Below are 19,438 nucleotides of genomic sequence, written 5' to 3'. Positions count from 1 at the left end.
TGTAAATGACAAAGCTATTAATTTAGCTATCTTAAAAAATAACACCTAAAAAAAAATTCATTTATAAGACCAATAGCTCAAACTTTCCTAATGCGAGTCCTATTGCATTTCCAATGCTTGTTTTTCTATTGATGTGAACCTCTTGTTGGATTACATGACTGTGTTTGGCACTATTTAATATATTGCTATCTGTCGTAATGTATGAGTATGTCTGAGTCAGTATTTTCCTGATTGTTTGAAAGATTGTGTGTGTGCGGCTTAGGAAGTTGTAGAGTTTGTGGACATTTATTGTTTGTTTTTTCTACTATGTTGATCAATAAATCCTAATAAATTGATATCCCGAACTCACAAGTTTTTTGTATTATAAATGGGAAGGGTACCCTGTTCAGGACTGCTTTATTTATATATATCGGTGATGTATAGCACTTTATAAAGAAATCCTTAGACAGAGTGTCTTTTGATTATAGAAGTGTCTGCCCATGCTCAGCAGGCAAAAACATAGGAATACAAATATATATGTAAAGAATAGAAACACAAATGTATGTATTACATTAGCACACTGTTCTTTAATCACAGTGTGTTTAAGGGTACAGTACGTAATAAATACTTTACTTTATCATATTGATGGTAGATTGGTGCCCCAGCAAGTGAAAGGGTGAGATGGGGTGATAAGTGAAGTAGGAAAAAAAGTGCAAGGTTTTAACACAGTACAAAATGCTGGTTCACAACTCAAAAATATGCATACATAGATTGCTAAACCCTGGCTTCATCATAGAGCCAGCTGTAGAGAAAGTCAATCAATCTTCATAACTACTTTAGTCAGAAAACATGCTAAATGCGCTTGTATGAATATCCTGTATGATGGTTGGGCAAGCTGGTAGGGGGTTTAGGTCTGTCGACGTTTCGACCCCAGATATATTGATAGGTAACCGTAGGACCTTAAAGCGGGAACTTCATCAGGATGTGGGGGGTGTGGAGGGGCAGGTTTATCATGGGGAGGGCATCAAAAGGCTGGGCCAACCGGCTCCAATCCTGGTAGGCCGCAAATAAATTAGACTCGGGCCGAAATAGTGATCAAAGATTTCTGAATTCACTATGTAAATGAAGGCAGCAAAGTATTGTGTAGTGCGACTTAATTGCTTCTTCAATAATTAGGAATAGGGAGAGCCGCTACAGTGGTCGGCAGAATCTCTGGCAAGGGCCGCCAACGAATTCACCTGGTCCCGTGTACGCCGAGAAATCAGCTGAATTAATGACTGCTTCCTACAACCAGAATTGAAACCGCATTCAGAGCAATATAAACAAGTTCATTTGATGCAAAGAACTGTTAACAAAAACCATGTCCAGCTATTGTAGATCTGGCAACTTAAACAAAACAGCAACAAAAAACAAACCAGCATTGGCATAGCCAATAGGTCTTGCTTTATGGACCCTATAAGTATTTAGTTATGCAGCAGAACATCCTTGGTGCAACAACACCAACACTTATAAGGTCCCAAATGGTAGACCTATTACTTGTTTTTTTTTCCTGATCCTCTTCTGCATTCTTGTTTCCACTTTGGTTTTTCTGTCGTCTTACTTTTCTCCTCCATCCCCCCCTCCCACCCCCCCACCATAAAAAAAGAACTGTGATGCAGCACGTGCTTTTGTCCTACCAATTAGCAGTGCTGCACAGCCAAGCTGCTAAATAAGTTCACTAAAAAAGACTGTCAAAGCCACTAGCTCTACCATAGGTGTACACTTTTTATAACATAACATACTTTTTATGTAATGTATTGATGCTGTTTTCGAATGCGCCATTAGCTCATTATGTGCTCAAGGCTTTCTCCGGAAGGTAGTTGATGATTATTAGATCGTTTTCATTGAATTATTTTAGGTTTTTTGACGCATTAGGTGGTTTTAATTCTTTAAGTACTCCTCCATGACACAGCAAACATTGAAAAGAGCGTCTTTGGCCTCCTTCTAGGCACTGGGCGTGGTAAAACCTGGTTAATACAGACTAATAAACGCAATTCAAAAGTACAGGAAGCATGTTGAAATAACAAAGAGTAAGACCAATTCAACCTGCATATACTTGCACTTTTCAGAAAGAAAAGCTGCAAAAAGAACCCAGTAACATGCATCATGCCATTCCTGGTCATTAATCAGTATAGGTTTGTTCCATTGCTTCGCCGACTGGGACAGTTAGTGAAGGCATAATTTAAATTCCTTTAAGTTGCAGACTTGCCCTACCTGGGGGGGGGGGGCACTGTCTCTGTCTCTCACAAAGTAACAGTAGGTGTTGTAGCACCCAGGATAATGTGCTGCATGGCTCACCAATTATAAGGTTCCAAAGGGCGAGATCTATTATCTATGCTAATGCTTGTTAAGATGTGCTATGGTGATATGAGAAGGGGGATTTTTTCCTTAGGCGATCCTAGTTTCCGTTGGCTGAAGACCTATAACCTCAAATGAAAATCACCAATCGCACACTCTATGATCCTCTCTGGGCATTAATTTCCTGTAGTAAGATAGTGACACAGTTTGCCATTCCCATCTTCTCACAGTATCACATTACCACTACCAGTAACTGGATCTGGCATATGGAGGTTTAAAATGATTGTATTCAAGTGCTCAACAGCCTAACAAAGTTTTAGAATGGTTGGCAAGGAATAGAAATGCTTTGCAGCCAGTTTGTTTTTATCAAATAAATAACACTGGTTCTTGTGACCTACTTTTACTTGAATATAATTGTACTAATTATATATTTAATTTTTGCAGGTGCCCTCACGGTTGGCCTTGTGCGCCAGTGTCAAACTATTCATGGACGTGACCGGACTTGTATCCCACCCCGGCTTCCCCCGGAATGGGTCACAACACTATTTTTCATTATTCTTGGCATTATTTCATTGACTGTTACATGTGGATTGCTAGTGGCCTCCCACTGGCGAAGAGAGGCGACTAAATATGCTCGGTGGATAGCATTTACTGGAAGTAAGTCTATTCAAGTTGATGTTTGACTCTTCTCATTTGCTTTTGACTAAACATTAGTCTGAAGGTGTGGCAGAGTCTACTTTGCACATTGTGTTTTATGCAATTACTTTTAGTACTCATTATTTTGATAGATATATGTTCTGATTGACAGTCTATATAGTATGTCCTCTTTTGCATATGACCTCCAAACGTGTTTTCCGATTTTAGTTGCTTTTGTACTTTTGACTCTATACATATTTGTGATTTGTTCCCATCCCCTGCTTAAGAGTAGGAAGGGGCTCAAGATGCTGACCCCTCACCTTGTAGGGGTTGTCTGGAGAGAGTTGCAAGAGTTCTTCGGTTTGTGGCAGATAGCTCAGGCTACTCTGGTAGTAGGCCACTGAATAACTGTGTTCTTTTTTCCCTTTCTCTTTTCTTCCCCTTTTGATATGATATCCTCTCCCCAACTCGCATACTTGCTCACCCTCGTTGTACCTCCACCTTACCACCAACGCACATCTTCCCACCCCACACACTCCGCACCCCGGTTCACCAATTCCTAATCCATCGCCTCCCTAAACACACTATAGATTCCATCACATACACTGCATAGACTCCACCCTCACGCACCACATTCATATCCCATGCACTGTGCAACCTGTCACAATGCAAGCACCACACACACCCTCTGATATCCCACATGACCAAACCCTGACATCACCATCCCAGAAATCCTACACCCCTCCTACGTTACCTCTCAACATTAAACCCAATTATCCTTAGACTCCCACTCATCTGCATGCAATTATGAGTGAAGACTACAGCTGGCATCCTTGAAGCAATCTTAAATGCACCAGAGTGTTAGTTCTAGGAAGAACCAAATAAATGCTTTGCAAGCTTGAACAGGAGCATGCAACCAACCTTAAGGTGCACTGTTGTTAGGATGGCTATCTCGATCTTTCATTACATTATTTCAAGTCTTGGGCATTTGTGAGACTACCCAATGAATTTTGGAGCACTTGGTTTGAAACCGTTGAACTAATTGTAATTGGACTAATGCACCCTATGCCATTTATTAGTGGCTGACAGGCCTGAGTTTCAAAACGATGCCCAAAATGACATGTAGAGAGGTGGTCTCTGCTTGCTGTTACCATCACCTAGTTACCACTCTATCCATCCACTTGGATTTCATCCAACGTCTCTGGGATAACACGTATCATGATGATTGAAAAACTCTTCCCATGAAGCTCAGGCGGAAAGTAGGAGTCACTGTGATCACTCTGTGTTTTTGTGGCCATACATTCTTCACTTTAACTAGGAAAGAATGAAGGGTCTTTGAGAATCTCATGATTGAATCTGTTTCCATGGAAATTATGGATGTCAAGGCTCAGTTACCACACTTTTCAAATATTGAAAGCACTATCCACTCGTGTGTATGAGCCTCCAGGGCATTTTCACTCATCTACTTATATTTCTCGGTTTACCTTAGGTGTTTTGTTGAGTGCTAATATGTTGATCTCTACTACTAAATACATGGTGGCGAATTAAGTGTATTGATCGAGCAGTGGAGTGTTCAACTGATGTTGGTTTGGTCTCCAAATGGGTGAAAGTTGTCCCAAGTTTGGTTGACTAGAGCAGTGGTTCTTAACCTGTGGCTTGGTGACACCGGAGTGTCTGCGAAACCTACTCATGGGATCTGCAACTGCTTAGAAAATTAAATAACAGATTAATGAAGTGTATATAAATAATGAGCAAAATGTAAACTTTAAAGTTTTCAAACAGTCTGTAGATGGTAAGCAATTTCGAAAACGATGGGAACAAAATATAGAGTTTAGAAACAGTAGCTATTTGAACATCTCTGATATTGTGGGTACCCATACAAGCATGTGAATTATAGGACATTTTTCAAAGTGACTTCTTTTTGCACATTGTCTTACATTTGGAAGGCAGAAATGCATTGAAAGTCAATAGGTAATAACAGTTGCTCTATGATTCTGTGTTTCCCTATGTCTCCTGATAAAAATGGTACCTCATGTGTGGGTAGGCCTAGTGCCCGCGACAGGACACCAACCAAAACGCAGTGTGGACATGCCACATTTTTTCTGTGAAAACAGACCGTTTTTTAAGTCTCGCCAGCGAGATCTTATGTTTTCTAGTGTGGGGCTTGAACCCGCCCCTCTTCTCCATTGGTTGGCTTCCTAAATGGAGGCCAGCCTTTGGAGAAGAGGTGGGTCTGTTCGTTTAAGCCCCGTCATTTTGGGATTCGGGGGCGTGTTTTTTCATGTTCTTTCTCTCCTCTTCCCATTGGCTGGAATTTTACATTCCAGCCAATGGGAAGAGGAGAGAAAGAAAAACACGCCCCCGAATCCGAAAATGAGGGTGCGTTTCTCCGAGGCATTTCTGCTTCACCTCGGAGAAACGTGGTGGTGTGGAGCGCTCCTCTCTTGTTATAAACCAGATTTTGCTGGACTTCCTTGGTGTGCACAGCAGTGTGTATCAATTTCATTTTGATATATTTAAAGCGTCTTTGTGACTAACAACCCTCGAGAAATGGTCATAATTCATCAAAACACGAGTGAAAAAAGGGTGCACGTGTGCTGGCTCTGCACGGCGGGGGGGCGAGAGGTGCCTCTGCCCTTGCGGGAGTTGCTGTGCCCTCATCACAGTCGGTACCTCTGGATCCTCCCAGCTCCGTGCGTTTACTGCCGGGAGAAAGTAACGGTGCCCCCGGCCTCATTCACGAGGGTGGCGGTCTCCTCCTGCCCTGCCCAACCCAGCCCCCATCCACTCTCTTGTTTACCCAGAGCGGAAGAAGCGGTGTGTGGCGCTGAATCACTGGTCTGACCCCCACCAGATCTCAGCTCCTCTCAGCAGGTCGGAGGCGCCGGCGGGAGATGTCTGCTCGGGGTTCGGATGAGGTAGGGTCACGTTCATCTCCTGTTTTGTTTTCTCCGGGCACTGCAGGCAAGATAAATATGCGAATGTCCTTCGCGAAATGTGGTTATATATTAAATGCGGTGATACATTGCTGGGCCTGGAGACTCGAGTCCCCGGAAGTTGTTATATCTGAGAGCAGACTTTCCTTAGCAAAACTTTCATTCTCAACTCTAGCAAAACTACACCAATGGTTTCATATAAGAATGCGGGTCATGGTTGGGATCCGGTTTATACTTTGAAACGGCTTGGGCCAGATATGTTTGTTTTGCCATGACTCACAAATGTCCAGTTTTACGGTAGGAACCCTGGCTAAAATGAGAAAGAATAGTGCGTTTTTGCACGCGGTGGCTCTGTTTCCTTTGTTTTGCATGGAGGAAGCTGCTGATTTTGCAAATGACCGGAGGCGCCCGGGCCCTCTGCATTGTCTAGTCTGCATTCCTTTCATGGTGCTGCTGCCCATTCAAAAGTCTCATCTCCCACACATTCACTAGTGTGTGCACACCTCCGAGGCACCGTGAACGGTGGCAAGAACACTAATGCATAGCTAATCTCACTGCAAGTACATTTGTGAACCAATGTATAGTTTACTGCACGCACATCTATGCACTGATGTGTATATAGCTTATTTATGTGTGTGCAATAAGGCGCACTTTGTGTATGAATGCAGGTTTACCTTCACCCCTCAATGAAGACGTTACTTGGATTTATTCCAGTTTATTCCTGGTGGATTAAAAGGAGCTGGGTGTTACTATTAGTGGCAGGAAGGGGTGTATGTTCATGGCGATGGTTGAACATTGTTAGGTTATAAGGGCATGAGTTTCAAAGGAGAGGTTGTGGTCTTTGAAATGAGATACAGGAAATTTGCGTAAGTACAATAATAGCTATTGAGGCTGGGGGGCTCTGTGTGTGTGGGGGGCTCTGTGTGTGTGGGGGGCTCTGTGTGTGTGGGGGGCTCTGTGTGTGTGGGGGGCTCTGTGTGTGTGGGGGGCTCTGTGTGTGTGGGGGGCTCTGTGTGTGTGGGGGGCTCTGTGTGTGTGGGGGGCTCTGTGTGTGTGGGGGGCTCTGTGTGTGTGGGGGGCTCTGTGTGTGTGGGGGGCTCTGTGTGTGTGGGGGGCTCTGTGTGTGTGGGGGGCTCTGTGTGTGTGGGGGGCTCTGTGTGTGTGGGGGGCTCTGTGTGTGTGGGGGGCTCTGTGTGTGTGGGGGGCTCTGTGTGTGTGGGGGGCTCTGTGTGTGTGGGGGGCTCTGTGTGTGTGGGGGGCTCTGTGTGTGTGTGGGGGGCTCTGTGTGTGTGTGGGGGGCTCTGTGTGTGTGGGGGGCTCTGTGTGTGTGGGGGGCTCTGTGTGTGTGGGGGGCTCTGTGTGTGTGGGGGGCTCTGTGTGTGTGGGGGGCTCTGTGTGTGTGGGGGGCTCTGTGTGTGTGGGGGGCTCTGTGTGTGTGGGGGGCTCTGTGTGTGGGGGGCTCTGTGTGTGTGGGGGGCTCTGTGTGGGGGGGGCTCTGTGTGGGGGGCTCTGTGTGTGTGTGGGGGGCTCTGTGTGTGTGGGGGCTCTGTGTGGGGGGCTCTGTGTGGGGGGCTCTGTGTGGGGGGGGCTCTGTGTGTGTGTGGGGGGCTCTGTGTGTGTGTGGGGGGCTCTGTGTGTGTGTGGGGGGCTCTGTGTGTGTGTGGGGGGCTCTGTGTGTGTGTGGGGGGCTCTGTGTGTGTGTGTGGGGCTCTGTGTGTGTGTGGGGGGCTCTGTGTGTGTGGGGGGCTCTGTGTGTGTGGGGGGCTCTGTGTGTGGGGGGCTCTGTGTGGGGGGGGGCTCTGTGTGTGTGGGGGGGCTCTGTGTGTGTGGGGGGGCTCTGTGTGTGTGTGGGGGGGCTCTGTGTGTGTGTGGGGGGGCTCTGTGTGTGTGTGGGGGGCTCTGTGTGTGTGTGGGGGGCTCTGTGTGTGTGGGGGGCTCTGTGTGTGTGGGGGGCTCTGTGTGTGCGGGGGGGGCTCTGTGTGTGCGTGGGGGGCTCTGTGTGCGCGTGGGGGGCTCTGTGTGCGCGTGGGGGGCTCTGTGTGCGTGTGGGGGGCTCTGTGTGCGTGTGGGGGGCTCTGTGTGCGTGTGGGGGGCTCTGTGTGCGTGTGGGGGGCTCTGTGTGTGTGTGTGGGGCTCTGTGTGTGTGTGTGGGGGGCTGTGTGTGTGGGGGGGGCTCTGTGTGTGGGGGGCTCTGTGTGTGTGTGTGGGGCTCTGTGTGTGTGTGGGGGGCTCTGTGTGTGTGTGGGGGGCTCTGTGTGTGTGGGGGGCTCTGTGTGTGTGTGGGGGGCTCTGTGTGTGTGTGTGGGGGGCTCTGTGTGTGTGTGTGGGGGGCTCTGTGTGTGTGTGTGGGGGGCTCTGTGTGTGTGTGGGGGGCTCTGTGTGTGTGTGGGGGGCTCTGTGTGTGTGTGGGGGGCTCTGTGTGTGTGTGGGGGGCTCTGTGTGTGTGTGTGTGGGGGGCTCTGTGTGTGTGTGGGGGGGGCTCTGTGTGTGTGTGGGGGGCTCTGTGTGTGTGGGGGGCTCTGTGTGTGTGTGGGGGGCTCTGTGTGTGTGGGGGGGGCTCTGTGTGTGTGGGGGGCTCTGTGTGTGTGGGGGGCTCTGTGTGTGTGGGGGGCTCTGTGTGTGTGGGGGGCTCTGTGTGTGTGGGGGGCTCTGTGTGTGTGGGGGGCTCTGTGTGTGTGGGGGGCTCTGTGTGTGTGGGGGGCTCTGTGTGTGTGGGGGGCTCTGTGTGTGTGGGGGGCTCTGTGTGTGTGGGGGGCTCTGTGTGTGGGGGGCTCTGTGTGTGGGGGGCTCTGTGTGTGGGGGGCTCTGTGTGTGGGGGGCTCTGTGTGGGGGGCTCTGTGTGGGGGGCTCTGTGTGGGGGGCTCTGTGTGTGTGCGGGGGGCTCTGTGTGTGTGCGGGGGGCTCTGTGTGTGTGGGGGGCTCTGTGTGTGTGGGGGGCTCTGTGTGGGGGGGGCTCTGTGTGTGTGTGGGGGGGCTCTGTGTGTGTGTGTGGGGGCTCTGTGTGTGTGGGGGGGCTCTGTGTGTGTGTGGGGGGGGCTCTGTGTGTGTGGGGGGGGCTCTGTGTGTGTGTGGGGGGGCTCTGTGTGTGTGTGGGGGGGGGCTCTGTGTGTGGGGGGGGGCTCTGTGTGTGTGTGGGGGGGCTCTGTGTGTGTGTGGGGCTCTGTGTGTGGGGGGGGCTCTGTGTGTGGGGGGGGCTCTGTGTGTGTGTGGGGGGCTCTGTGTGTGGGGGGCGGCTGTGTGTGGGGGGCTCTGTGTGTGTGGGGGGGGCTCTGTGTGTGTGGGGGGGGCTCTGTGTGTGTGTCTGGGGGGCTGTGTGTGTGTGGGGGGAGGGCTCTGTGTGTGGGGGGGGGGCTCTGTGTCTGGGGGGCCCTGTGTGTGTGGGGGCTCTGTGTCTGGGGGGCCCTGTGTGTGTGGGGGGGCTCGGTGTGTCTGGGGGCCCTGTGTGTGTGGGGGGGCTTGGTGTGTGGGGGGGCTTGGTGTGTGGGGGGGCTCTGTGTGTGTGGGGGGGCTCTGTGTGTGTGGGGGGGCTCTGTGTGTGTGTGGGGGCTCTGTGTGTGGGGGGGGGCTCTGTGTGTGGGGGGGGGCTCTGTGTGTGTGTGGGGGCGCTGTGTGTGTGTGGGGGCGCTGTGTGTGTGTGGGGGTGCTGTGTGTGTGGGGGGGTGCTGTGTGTGTGTGGGGGTGCTGTGTGTGTGTGGGGGGGGCTGTGTGTGTGTGGGGGGGGCTGTGTGTGTGGGGGGGCTCTGTGTGTGTGGGGGGGCTCTGTGTGTGTGGGGGGGCTCTGTGTGTGTGTGGGGGCTCTGTGTGTGGGGGGGGGCTCTGTGTGTGGGGGGGGGCTCTGTGTGTGTGTGGGGGCGCTGTGTGTGTGTGTGGGGGTGCTGTGTGTGGGGGGGCTGTGTGTGTGGGGGGGCTGTGTGTGTGGGGGGGCTGTGTGTGTGGGGGGGCTGTGTGTGTGGGGGGGCTGTGTGTGTGGGGGGGGCTCTGTGTGTGTGGGGGGGGCTCTGTGTGTGTGGGGGGGCTCTGTGTGTGTGGGGGGGCTCTGTGTGTGTGGGGGGGCTCTGTGTGTGTGGGGGGGCTCTGTGTGTGGGGGGGGGCTGTGTCTGTGGGGGGGGGCTGTGTGTGTGGGGGGGCTGTGTGTGTGGGGGTGCTGTGTGTGTGTGGGGGGGCTCTGTGTGTGTGGGGGGGCTCTGTGTGTGTGGGGGGGCTCTGTGTGTGGGGGGGGGCTGTGTCTGTGGGGGGGGGCTGTGTGTGGGGGGGGGCTCTGTGTGTGTGTGGGGGCGCTGTGTGTGTGTGGGGGCGCTGTGTGTGTGTGGGGGCGCTGTGTGTGTGGGGGGGTGCTGTGTGTGTGTGGGGGTGCTGTGTGTGTGTGGGGGGGGCTGTGTGTGTGTGGGGGGGGCTGTGTGTGTGGGGGGGCTCTGTGTGTGTGGGGGGGCTCTGTGTGTGTGGGGGGGCTCTGTGTGTGTGTGGGGGCTCTGTGTGTGGGGGGGGGCTCTGTGTGTGGGGGGGGGCTCTGTGTGTGTGTGGGGGCGCTGTGTGTGTGTGTGGGGGTGCTGTGTGTGGGGGGGCTGTGTGTGTGGGGGGGCTGTGTGTGTGGGGGGGCTGTGTGTGTGGGGGGGCTGTGTGTGTGGGGGGGCTGTGTGTGTGGGGGGGGCTCTGTGTGTGTGGGGGGGGCTCTGTGTGTGTGGGGGGGCTCTGTGTGTGTGGGGGGGCTCTGTGTGTGTGGGGGGGCTCTGTGTGTGTGGGGGGGCTCTGTGTGTGGGGGGGGGCTGTGTCTGTGGGGGGGGGCTGTGTGTGTGTGTGGGGGGCTGTGTGTGTGTGTGTGGGGGGCTCTGTGTGTGTGTGGGGGGCTGTGTGTGTGTGTGTGGGGGGGGCTCTGTGTGTGTGTGTGGGGGGGGCTCTGTGTGTGTGTGTGGGGGGCTCTGTGTGTGTGTGTGGGGGGCTCTGTGTGGGGGGCTCTGTGTGTGTGGCTCTGTGTGTGTGTGGGGGGGCTCTGTGTGTGTGTGTGGGGGGCTCTGTGTGTGTGTGTGTGTGTGTGTGGGGGGCTCTGTGTGTGTGGGGGGGGCTCTGTGTGTGGGCGGCTCTGTGTGTGTGTGTGGGGGGCTCTGTGTGTGTGTGTGGGGGGGGGCTCTGTGTGTGGGGGGGCTCTGTGTGTGTGTGGGGGGGGGCTCTGTGTGTGTGGGGGGGCTCTGTGTGTGTGTGGGGGCTCTGTGTGTGGGGGGGGGCTCTGTGTGTGGGGGGGGGCTCTGTGTGTGTGTGGGGGCGCTGTGTGTGTGTGTGGGGGTGCTGTGTGTGGGGGGGCTGTGTGTGTGGGGGGGCTGTGTGTGTGGGGGGGCTGTGTGTGTGGGGGGGCTGTGTGTGTGGGGGGGCTGTGTGTGTGGGGGGGGCTCTGTGTGTGTGGGGGGGGCTCTGTGTGTGTGGGGGGGCTCTGTGTGTGTGGGGGGGCTCTGTGTGTGTGGGGGGGCTCTGTGTGTGTGGGGGGGCTCTGTGTGTGGGGGGGGGCTGTGTCTGTGGGGGGGGGCTGTGTGTGTGGGGGGGCTGTGTGTGTGGGGGTGCTGTGTGTGTGGGGGGGCTGTGTGTGTGGGGGGGCTGTGTGTGTGGGGGGGCTGTGTGTGTGGGGGGGCTGTGTGTGTGGGGGGGGCTCTGTGTGTGTGGGGGGGCTCTGTGTGTGTGGGGGGGCTCTGTGTGTGTGGGGGGGCTCTGTGTGTGTGGGGGGGCTCTGTGTGTGTGGGGGGGCTCTGTGTGTGTGGGGGGGCTCTGTGTGTGGGGGGGGGCTCTGTGTGTGGGGGGGGGCTCTGTGTGTGTGTGGGGGCGCTGTGTGTGTGTGGGGGCGCTGTGTGTGTGTGGGGGTGCTGTGTGTGTGTGGGGGGGGCTGTGTGTGTGTGGGGGGGGCTGTGTGTGTGTGGGGGGCTGTGTGTGTGGGGGGGGCTGTGTGTGTGGGGGGCTGTGTGTGTGTGGGGGGCTGTGTGTGTGTGGGGGGCTGTGTGTGTGGGGGGGCTGTGTGTGTGGGGGGCCTGTGTGGGGGGGGGATGTGGGGGGCTGTGTGTGTGTGGGGGGGCTGTGTGTGTGTTGGGGGGGCTGTGTGTGTGTGGGGGGGGCTGTGTGGGGGGCTCTGTGTGTGGGGCGGGGGGCTCTGTGTGTGTGTGTGTGGGGGCACTGTGTGTGTGTGGGGGGCTCTGTGTGTGTGTGGGGGGCTGTGTGTGTGTGTGTGGGGGGGGCTCTGTGTGTGTGTGTGGGGGGGGCTCTGTGTGTGTGTGTGGGGGGCTCTGTGTGTGTGTGTGGGGGGCTCTGTGTGGGGGGCTCTGTGTGTGTGGCTCTGTGTGTGTGTGGGGGGGCTCTGTGTGTGTGTGTGGGGGGCTCTGTGTGTGTGTGTGTGTGTGTGTGGGGGGCTCTGTGTGTGTGGGGGGGGCTCTGTGTGTGGGCGGCTCTGTGTGTGTGTGTGGGGGGCTCTGTGTGTGTGTGTGGGGGGGCTCTGTGTGTGTGGGGCTCTGTGTGTGTGTGTGGGGGCTCTGTGTGTGTGTGGGGGGGGCTCTGTGTGTGTGTGGGGGGGGCTCTGTGTGTGGGGGGGGCTCTGTGTGTGTGGGGGGCTCTGTGTGTGTGGGGGGCTCTGTGTGTGGGGGGCTCTGTGTGTGTGGGGGGCTCTGTGTGTGTGGGGGGGCTCTGTGTGTGTGTGGGGGGGCTCTGTGTGTGTGTGGGGGGGCTCTGTGTGTGTGGGGGGGGGCTCTGTGTGTGTGGGGGGGGCTCTGTGTGTGTGTGGGGGCTCTGTGTGTGTGTGGGGGCTCTGTGTGTGTGTGGGGGTGCTGTGTGTGGGGGGGCTGTGTGTGTGGGGGGGCTGTGTGTGTGGGGGGGCTGTGTGTGTGGGGGGGCTGTGTGTGTGGGGGGGCTCTGTGTGTGTGGGGGGGCTCTGTGTGTGTGGGGGGGCTCTGTGTGTGTGGGGGGGCTCTGTGTGTGGGGGGGCTCTGTGTGTGGGGGGGCTCTGTGTGTGGGGGGGGGCTGTGTCTGTGTGGGGGGGGCTGTGTCTGTGTGGGGGGGCTGTGTGTGTGGGGGGGCTGTGTGTGTGGGGGGGCTGTGTGTGTGGGGCTGTGTGTGTGGGGGGGGCTGTGTGTGTGGGGGGGGCTGTGTGTGGGGGGGGCTGTGTGTGTGGGGGGGCTGTGTGTGGGGGCTCTGTGTGTGTGTGGGGGGGGGCACTGTGTGTGTGGGGGGCTCTGTGTGTGGGGGGGGGGCTCTGTGTGTGTGGGGGGGGCTCTGTGTGTGTGTGTGGGGGGGGGCTCTGTGTGTGGGGGGGCTCTGTGTGTGTGTGGGGGGGGGCTCTGTGTGTGTGGGGGGCTCTGTGTGTGTGTGGGGGGCTCTGTGTGTGTGTGGGGGGGCTCTGTGTGTGTGTGTGGGGGGCTCTGTGTGTGGGGGGGGGGGCTCTGTGTGTGTGTGGGGGGGCTCTGTGTGTGTGTGTGGGGGGGCTCTGTGTGTGTGTGTGGGGGGGCTCTGTGTGTGTGTGTGGGGGGGCTCTGTGTGTGTGGGGGGGGCTCTGTGTGTGTGTGGGGGGGCTCTGTGTGTGTGTGGGGGGGCTCTGTGTGTGTGTGGGGGGCTCTGTGTGTGTGTGTGGGGGGGCTCTGTGTGGGGCTCTGTGTGTGTGTGGGGGGCTCTGTGTGTGTGTGTGGCTGTGTGTGGGGGGGGCCTCTGTGTGTGGAGTGGCTCTGTGTGTGTGTGTGTGGGGGGCTCTGTGTGTGTGTGTGGGGGGCTCTGTGTGTGTGTGTGGGGGGCTCTGTGTGTGTGTGTGGGGGGGGGCTCTGTGTGTGTGTGTGGGGGGGGGGCTCTGTGTGTGTGTGTGTGTGGGGGGCCCTGTGTGTGTGTGTGTGTGGGCTCTGTGTGTGTGGGGGGGGGCTCTGTGTGTGTGGGGGGGGGGGCTCTGTGTGTGTGTGGGGGGGCTCTGTGTGTGTGTGGGAGGGGCTCTGTGTGTGGGAGGGGCTCTGTGTGTGGGGGGCTCTGTGTGTGTGGGGGGGCTCTGTGTGTGTGGGGGGGGCTCTGTGTGTGTGTGTGGGGGGCTCTGTGTGTGGGGGGGGCTCTGTGTGTGTGTGGGGGGCTCTGTGTGTGTGTGGGGGGGCTCTGTGTGTGTGGGGGGGCTCTGTGTGTGTGGGGGGGGCTCTGTGTGTATGGGGGGCTCTGTGTGTGTGTGTATGGGGGGCTGTGTGTGTGGGGGGGATCTGTGTGTGTGTGTGGGGGGGGGGGATCTGTGTGTGTGTGTGTGGGAGGGGGGGGATCTGTGTGTGTGTGTGTGGGAGGGGGGCTCTGTGTGTGTGGGGGGGGCTCTGTGTGTGGGGGGGGCTCTGTGTGTGTGGGGGCTCTGTGTGTGTGGGGGCTCTGTGTGTGTGGGGGCGGCTCTGTGTGTGTGGGGGGGGCTCTGTGTGTGTGGGGGGGGCTCTGTGTGTGTGGGGGGGGCTCTGTGTGTGTGGGGGGGGCTCTGTGTGTGTGGGGGGGCTCTGTGTGTGTGGGGGGGCACTGTGTGTGTGGGGGGGGCTCTGTGTGTGTGGGGGGCTCAGTGTGTGTGTGTGTGGGGGGGGCTGTGTGTGTGTGGGGGGTATCTCTGTGTGTGGGGGGGGATGTGTGTGTGTGTGGGGGGGGGATCTGTGTGTGTGTGTGGGGGGGCTCTGTGTGTGTGTGGGGGGGCTCTGTGTGTGTGTGTGTGTGTGTGTGTGTGTGTGTGGAGGGGCTCTGTGTGTGTGTGGAGGGGCTCTGTGTGTGTGTGTGGAGGGGCTCTGTGTGTGTGTGTGGAGGGGCTCTGTGTGTGTGTGTGGGGTGGGCTGTGTGTGTGTGTGTGGGGTGGGCTGTGTGTGTGTGTGTGGGGTGGGCTGTGTGTGTGTGGGGTGGGCTGTGTGTGTGTGGGGTGGACTGTGTGTGGTGGGGGGGCTGTGTGTGTGTGGGGGCTGTGTGTGTGGGGGGGGCTCTGTGTGTGGGGTGGGCTCTGTGTGTGGGGGGGGCTCTATGGGGGGAGGGGGCTCTGTGTGTGTGTGTGTGTGGCTGTGTGTGGGGGGGGCCTCTGTGTGTGTGTGGAGTGGCTGTGTGTGTGGGGGAGGGGGCTCTGTGTGTGTGTGTGTGTCGGGGGGCTCTGTGTGTGTGGGGGTCTCTTTGTGTGTGGATAGTCGATTGGACAAAATGACACGGGTAGGGTGTGGTCTTTACCTGGCTTAGGAATAAGCACTACTTCCGCCTCGTTCATTGTTGGGAGTGAAGCCCAAGCTATCTGTGAAACTATTAAAAAGATGGAGCATGTGATCTCGAAGTTGCAGATAAAAAAAAACGGAAAAAAGTGACCGGCAAACCGTCGGGACCCGGGGATTTACCAATCGGGAGCTGCTTCAGTGCTTTGGCAATTTCGTCATGAGTAATGGGATCTTCCAACAATTTAGTAAAATGAGAATCAATAGAGTCCCAAGGGCAAGATTCAATAAAGGCAGAGACAGCTTTGTGAGGACAAGGAGTGTTCGTGTAGAGGTCCCTATAGAAATTCTCCAACTCCAGGCTTTTATCTGCCTCCTAAATGGGCCAGGTGCCACCTGGACGTTTGAGCTTAGCGATGTGGGCTCGCACAGTCTGGCTCGGAGTTCCGTGCCAGACATGCCCTAACCTTGTCCCCGTGTAAAATTTCTGCTTGGGGGTGAGTAGGAGTCGCTCTGCCTTGTTGGTGCTGTGTAAGCGTAATTGGCCTCGTAGTTCAGCCAGTTGCCGCTTATTGCGAAGGGACGGTTGCATGTGGTCCTTGCATTCTAAGGTTTTAATATCTTTAGAAAGGGTGGTTTCAACCAGCTGAGCCTCTCGGGTCTGGGTGATCGATATAGACGAGATGACCCCTCTGATAGTAGCTTTGAAAGCGTCCCATCTAATGTCCTCAGAGGTGTCCGTGAGGGTATTGGCAAGAAAGAAGGCTTCAATCTCCTTTCGGATATCAGCCACATCCACAGGGTCCCGGAGGACCTGAGGGGGCATTCTCCAACGAGGTAAGGGTTCCTTGAGTTAATTAGGGGGTTGGAGAGCGATCAGGACATGCGCATGATCTGATATGGATATATCGTAGATCTCTGCACTACACAGCGCATGTATCAGGGGGAGGGAACGAAAGCAATCATCTATACGAGAATATGATGGATGCACATGAGAAAAGAAAGTGTAGTCTTTAGAATGTGGGTATAGGTGTCTCCAGGCGTCAACTAAACCGAAGTCGTTGAGGGCATTCCGCAGTATCGCCGACATCACCCCATCATTTTGGTGCAATTGCACAGTGCAATCCCATTCCGGGTTCCACACCAAATACTAATCTCTCCCAAGGACACTAGGAGTTGTGACTGCCTGCAGGAGTTCCCTGAGGTGTAAGCGTAGGAAAACATCCTGCGGTTGATTATGAGCGTATATGTTGAAAAAGGCTAGGGACCACCGACCCCAGGCCATGTATGCTTAAATAAACCTCCCACCTTCGTCTGACGTAACTTTCGGAATCACTGCATGCCAAACTGATTTAACAAAGATAGCAACCCCCCCCCCCCCTGTTTTAGAAGAGGAGCAGGCCCAATATTGAGTGGAGTATTTGGTGTGTGACATGAGGCGAGTGTCAGTAGGAAGCAATGGAGTCTTCTGAATAAAAACGTCATCAGGATCATGTAGAAGTAAATATTGCCACACCTGGCGTCGCGTGTTAGGGAAGTTCAACCCTTTTACATGTAGGGGAAGACCCTTAAGGTTAGTCATGGTACTTCAAAGAAGAATTTGTGTCCCCCCGCAGCCTTCACAGCAGCTTCATAAGCCCGCGGTTCCACCCCCAAGGTCTCCCGCCCCAGTAGAAGGACTGAAAAGCCATCAAAGGACTCAAATCAAGCCGAGCATGTTCGAGCGACTACCAGCACAGCATCCTTGGTTATTCTTATCCCCCCCCAGCCCCTAAAAGCAGCGCGTCCAAGGAGAAAAAAACACAATCTGTGAAGAAGGAAGAGAAAAAAAAATGCAACCGGTGGGCAACTGGGCCAAACAATATCAGAGTCTATCAGGAACAGCCCAGAGTAGCTCAGGCAGGCCATTCTGGAAAAGTGACTCTCCTAAGGAACTCTGAGAGGGGAGGGGGATCAGACACACAAAGGCTCGGGGTCTCCACCAACCTCGTCCCGTGGCAATGTAGAGAAAAGCAATGGTTGCTTCGACCACCGGACCATCTCAAGAGAAACACCTACAATGTTGATGAGGATGCACCCTGTCTGCACTTCTCTTGACCCTGACGATGGCACCTCTGACAGTCTGGGCTAGGGGTTTGACTCCCAGGTGTGGTGTCTCTAGATTAATGGCAAGGATCACAGACGATTGTAATGCCTTCTATAGAAGATGTACCCTTCAGGCTCCAAGCTTGTGACTGTTGGATCTATAGGGTGAGGCCTCTGGCCTGCAGATTAACTGAACTTAGTCGGCCGTGTACCGATCAAAGGTGAGACAGAGGCAACCAACTGGCAGTCCTGCTTTTATATTCACAAACTTCCCTTGAAATATCTCTGCATATAATTTGTTTAATGGTCTGACCGTACGTATCTCCGTTGCCTGCTAAGACTGAGGACCAAAACTCACACAAAACATGTTGGGGGAGGGTGGTTGACTTTTTTAAGGTGGTGGTTCTTCCATGATTCCTGTATATTTTGCAAAACATCCAGATAATGATGCCTTGGGCTTGGTTTGCCATGCAGCAGGCTAAAGTTGTTTTTTTTTTTTTTTTAAGGTTCAAATCTGGGCCCCTGGATCGCATTCAATAAATATATCCACATGATGGGGGAATCTTCATCTTTACTATTGGGCCTCCCAAATGCTTATCCTAAACAACTGGCTCTATGATGGGTTTGAAGACCCTCTTTTTCGATCCTAAATATCTATCATTGCCTTAACAGTATTTATAGGGCTGTTGTACGGCACATGAATCCATAAAACTCTTCCAGAAGTAACTAGCATGACCATTCTCTGTTGCCGAGCTGCACTGTGCCGGACCTGCCGGTATAGGATGCCCAAGCTTTAGACCCTCCATTGGCATGGTGCCTGGCTAATTCACAATGCCCGATTGCTAGGCTTTGAGAGATGGGATCTTATTGGTACATCTAAATAAGGAGATCTCTGGCAAGATAAGCACATTGTCTTTCCAGGCTCTACAATTGGATTATGACTTGCACAAAACCGAGTTCTATAAATAGCTACAGCTCTGACACGCATTTGCCTACTACCAGGCTTTTCTTTGACTGACCTGCCAGAATTTAACCTACTAGAAGCCAAGATAGCTTACCTAATTGGGAAAGAGGTGGAGGGGTTTCCCGAATATATAAATCATTCCCTATCAATGCTTCAGAGTGGTTTCTGGCCCACAGGGAGAAATGCGAGAATAGGTGGTTACCCTGGACTAATGTGAGTGGAGGGAAGCAATACATGGCCCCACACAATTTTATCTCTTCTCGTCTGCACCACATACAACTTAATTTCTTATATACTGTATTTATTTCACCTCTCAAAAGTTATAGTTTGCTCGTAGGTTCCCATCTTTCTCCTGCAGCCTGTGTGGGGCCACTGACTTTTTCCATGTAGTCAGAAGTTGTCCATCATAGCAAGATACTGGTCTAGTGTGCTTATCAACCTCTCTAAAATAATAAACAGACCAGTGAACCACTCTATCTGACTTGGTCACTTGGTATCCTTGAGAACCTGCAGAAAGGAATAGTGTTGCGATTCCTAAAAGGGGGGGTGGGGGGGTACTGCACGTTGCTGGAACTCGACAAGGCCACAACGCTCCACCCCCTCCCACCACAAATCTAGCTGAAGGACAGACTGCAAAATGAAGGAACACATTTATAAGGTCAAGGATTGTCCTCATAAATATCGTGACCTTTGGGGGTGGTGGTGATACGTTTATGGTTTATGTAATGGATAAGGATGGTGCTACTATGTTGTGTTATGGTAATATGCTCCTTAACACTATGACTGCCCTATATGTGATGTTAAGACGTTAACATCAATAACATTTGGTTTATGTGTTGGAAACCCACACTCTCCTTTCGGAGCTTCTGACCACCGTTTTAGTAGTCTCAGCCAACAACAACAAATATATTTAGTCCTTTGTGACTGATGGGAAACATCCTAAACAACGAAGGTTTATATACGACTTACCTGAACAACGAAGTCCAAACAACGAAAAATCCTGAACAAAGAAGTTCCTAACAACTAAGTCCTGAACCACGACTTTTCTTAACAACAATTCCCAGACTGCTAAAGCCTGACCTTAATCTCCGCCCCCGGACTTGCTGTTAAGGCACGTCACTCTTCTCCGCCCCACCCCGTTAGGAAACTTGGAAACGGCAGACTGAAAAGGCCTGCTGACATTATTGTGGAATCTTTAGTTGAATTCAATGCCCATTCGTACCTTTGCTTCTCCGCAGTCAGCGTTTGTACACAGGTGCAGTTTATTTTATTTTTGTAATTGTATGAAGTTTGATACGAAGCATCTGCCGTTGTTCGCCAGAGAGGGTGAGTGTGGCAGCGCTGTGCCTGCAGGG

At 54.0% G+C, this 19,438-nt stretch overlaps 1 protein-coding gene across 1 annotated transcript in view; it reads left to right on the top strand.

The window, feature by feature from the left end:
* The window catches only part of MOSMO (modulator of smoothened), a 159,069-nt gene that overhangs the window by 114,634 nt on the left and 24,997 nt on the right, over nt 1-19,438 (top strand). Inside the window, exon 2 of the mRNA XM_078665063.1 lies at nt 2,761-2,973. Within this exon, the coding sequence (XP_078521189.1) occupies nt 2,761-2,973 (213 nt within the window). The remainder of the gene's footprint in view (nt 1-2,760; nt 2,974-19,438) is intronic.

This window comes from Lissotriton helveticus, chromosome 10 (genome assembly GCF_964261635.1).
Source record: "Lissotriton helveticus chromosome 10, aLisHel1.1, whole genome shotgun sequence".
Lineage (NCBI taxonomy): Eukaryota > Metazoa > Chordata > Amphibia > Caudata > Salamandridae > Lissotriton > Lissotriton helveticus.
Note: the sequence above shows the minus strand (reverse complement) of the source record. Positions and strands in the feature narration are given on the sequence as shown.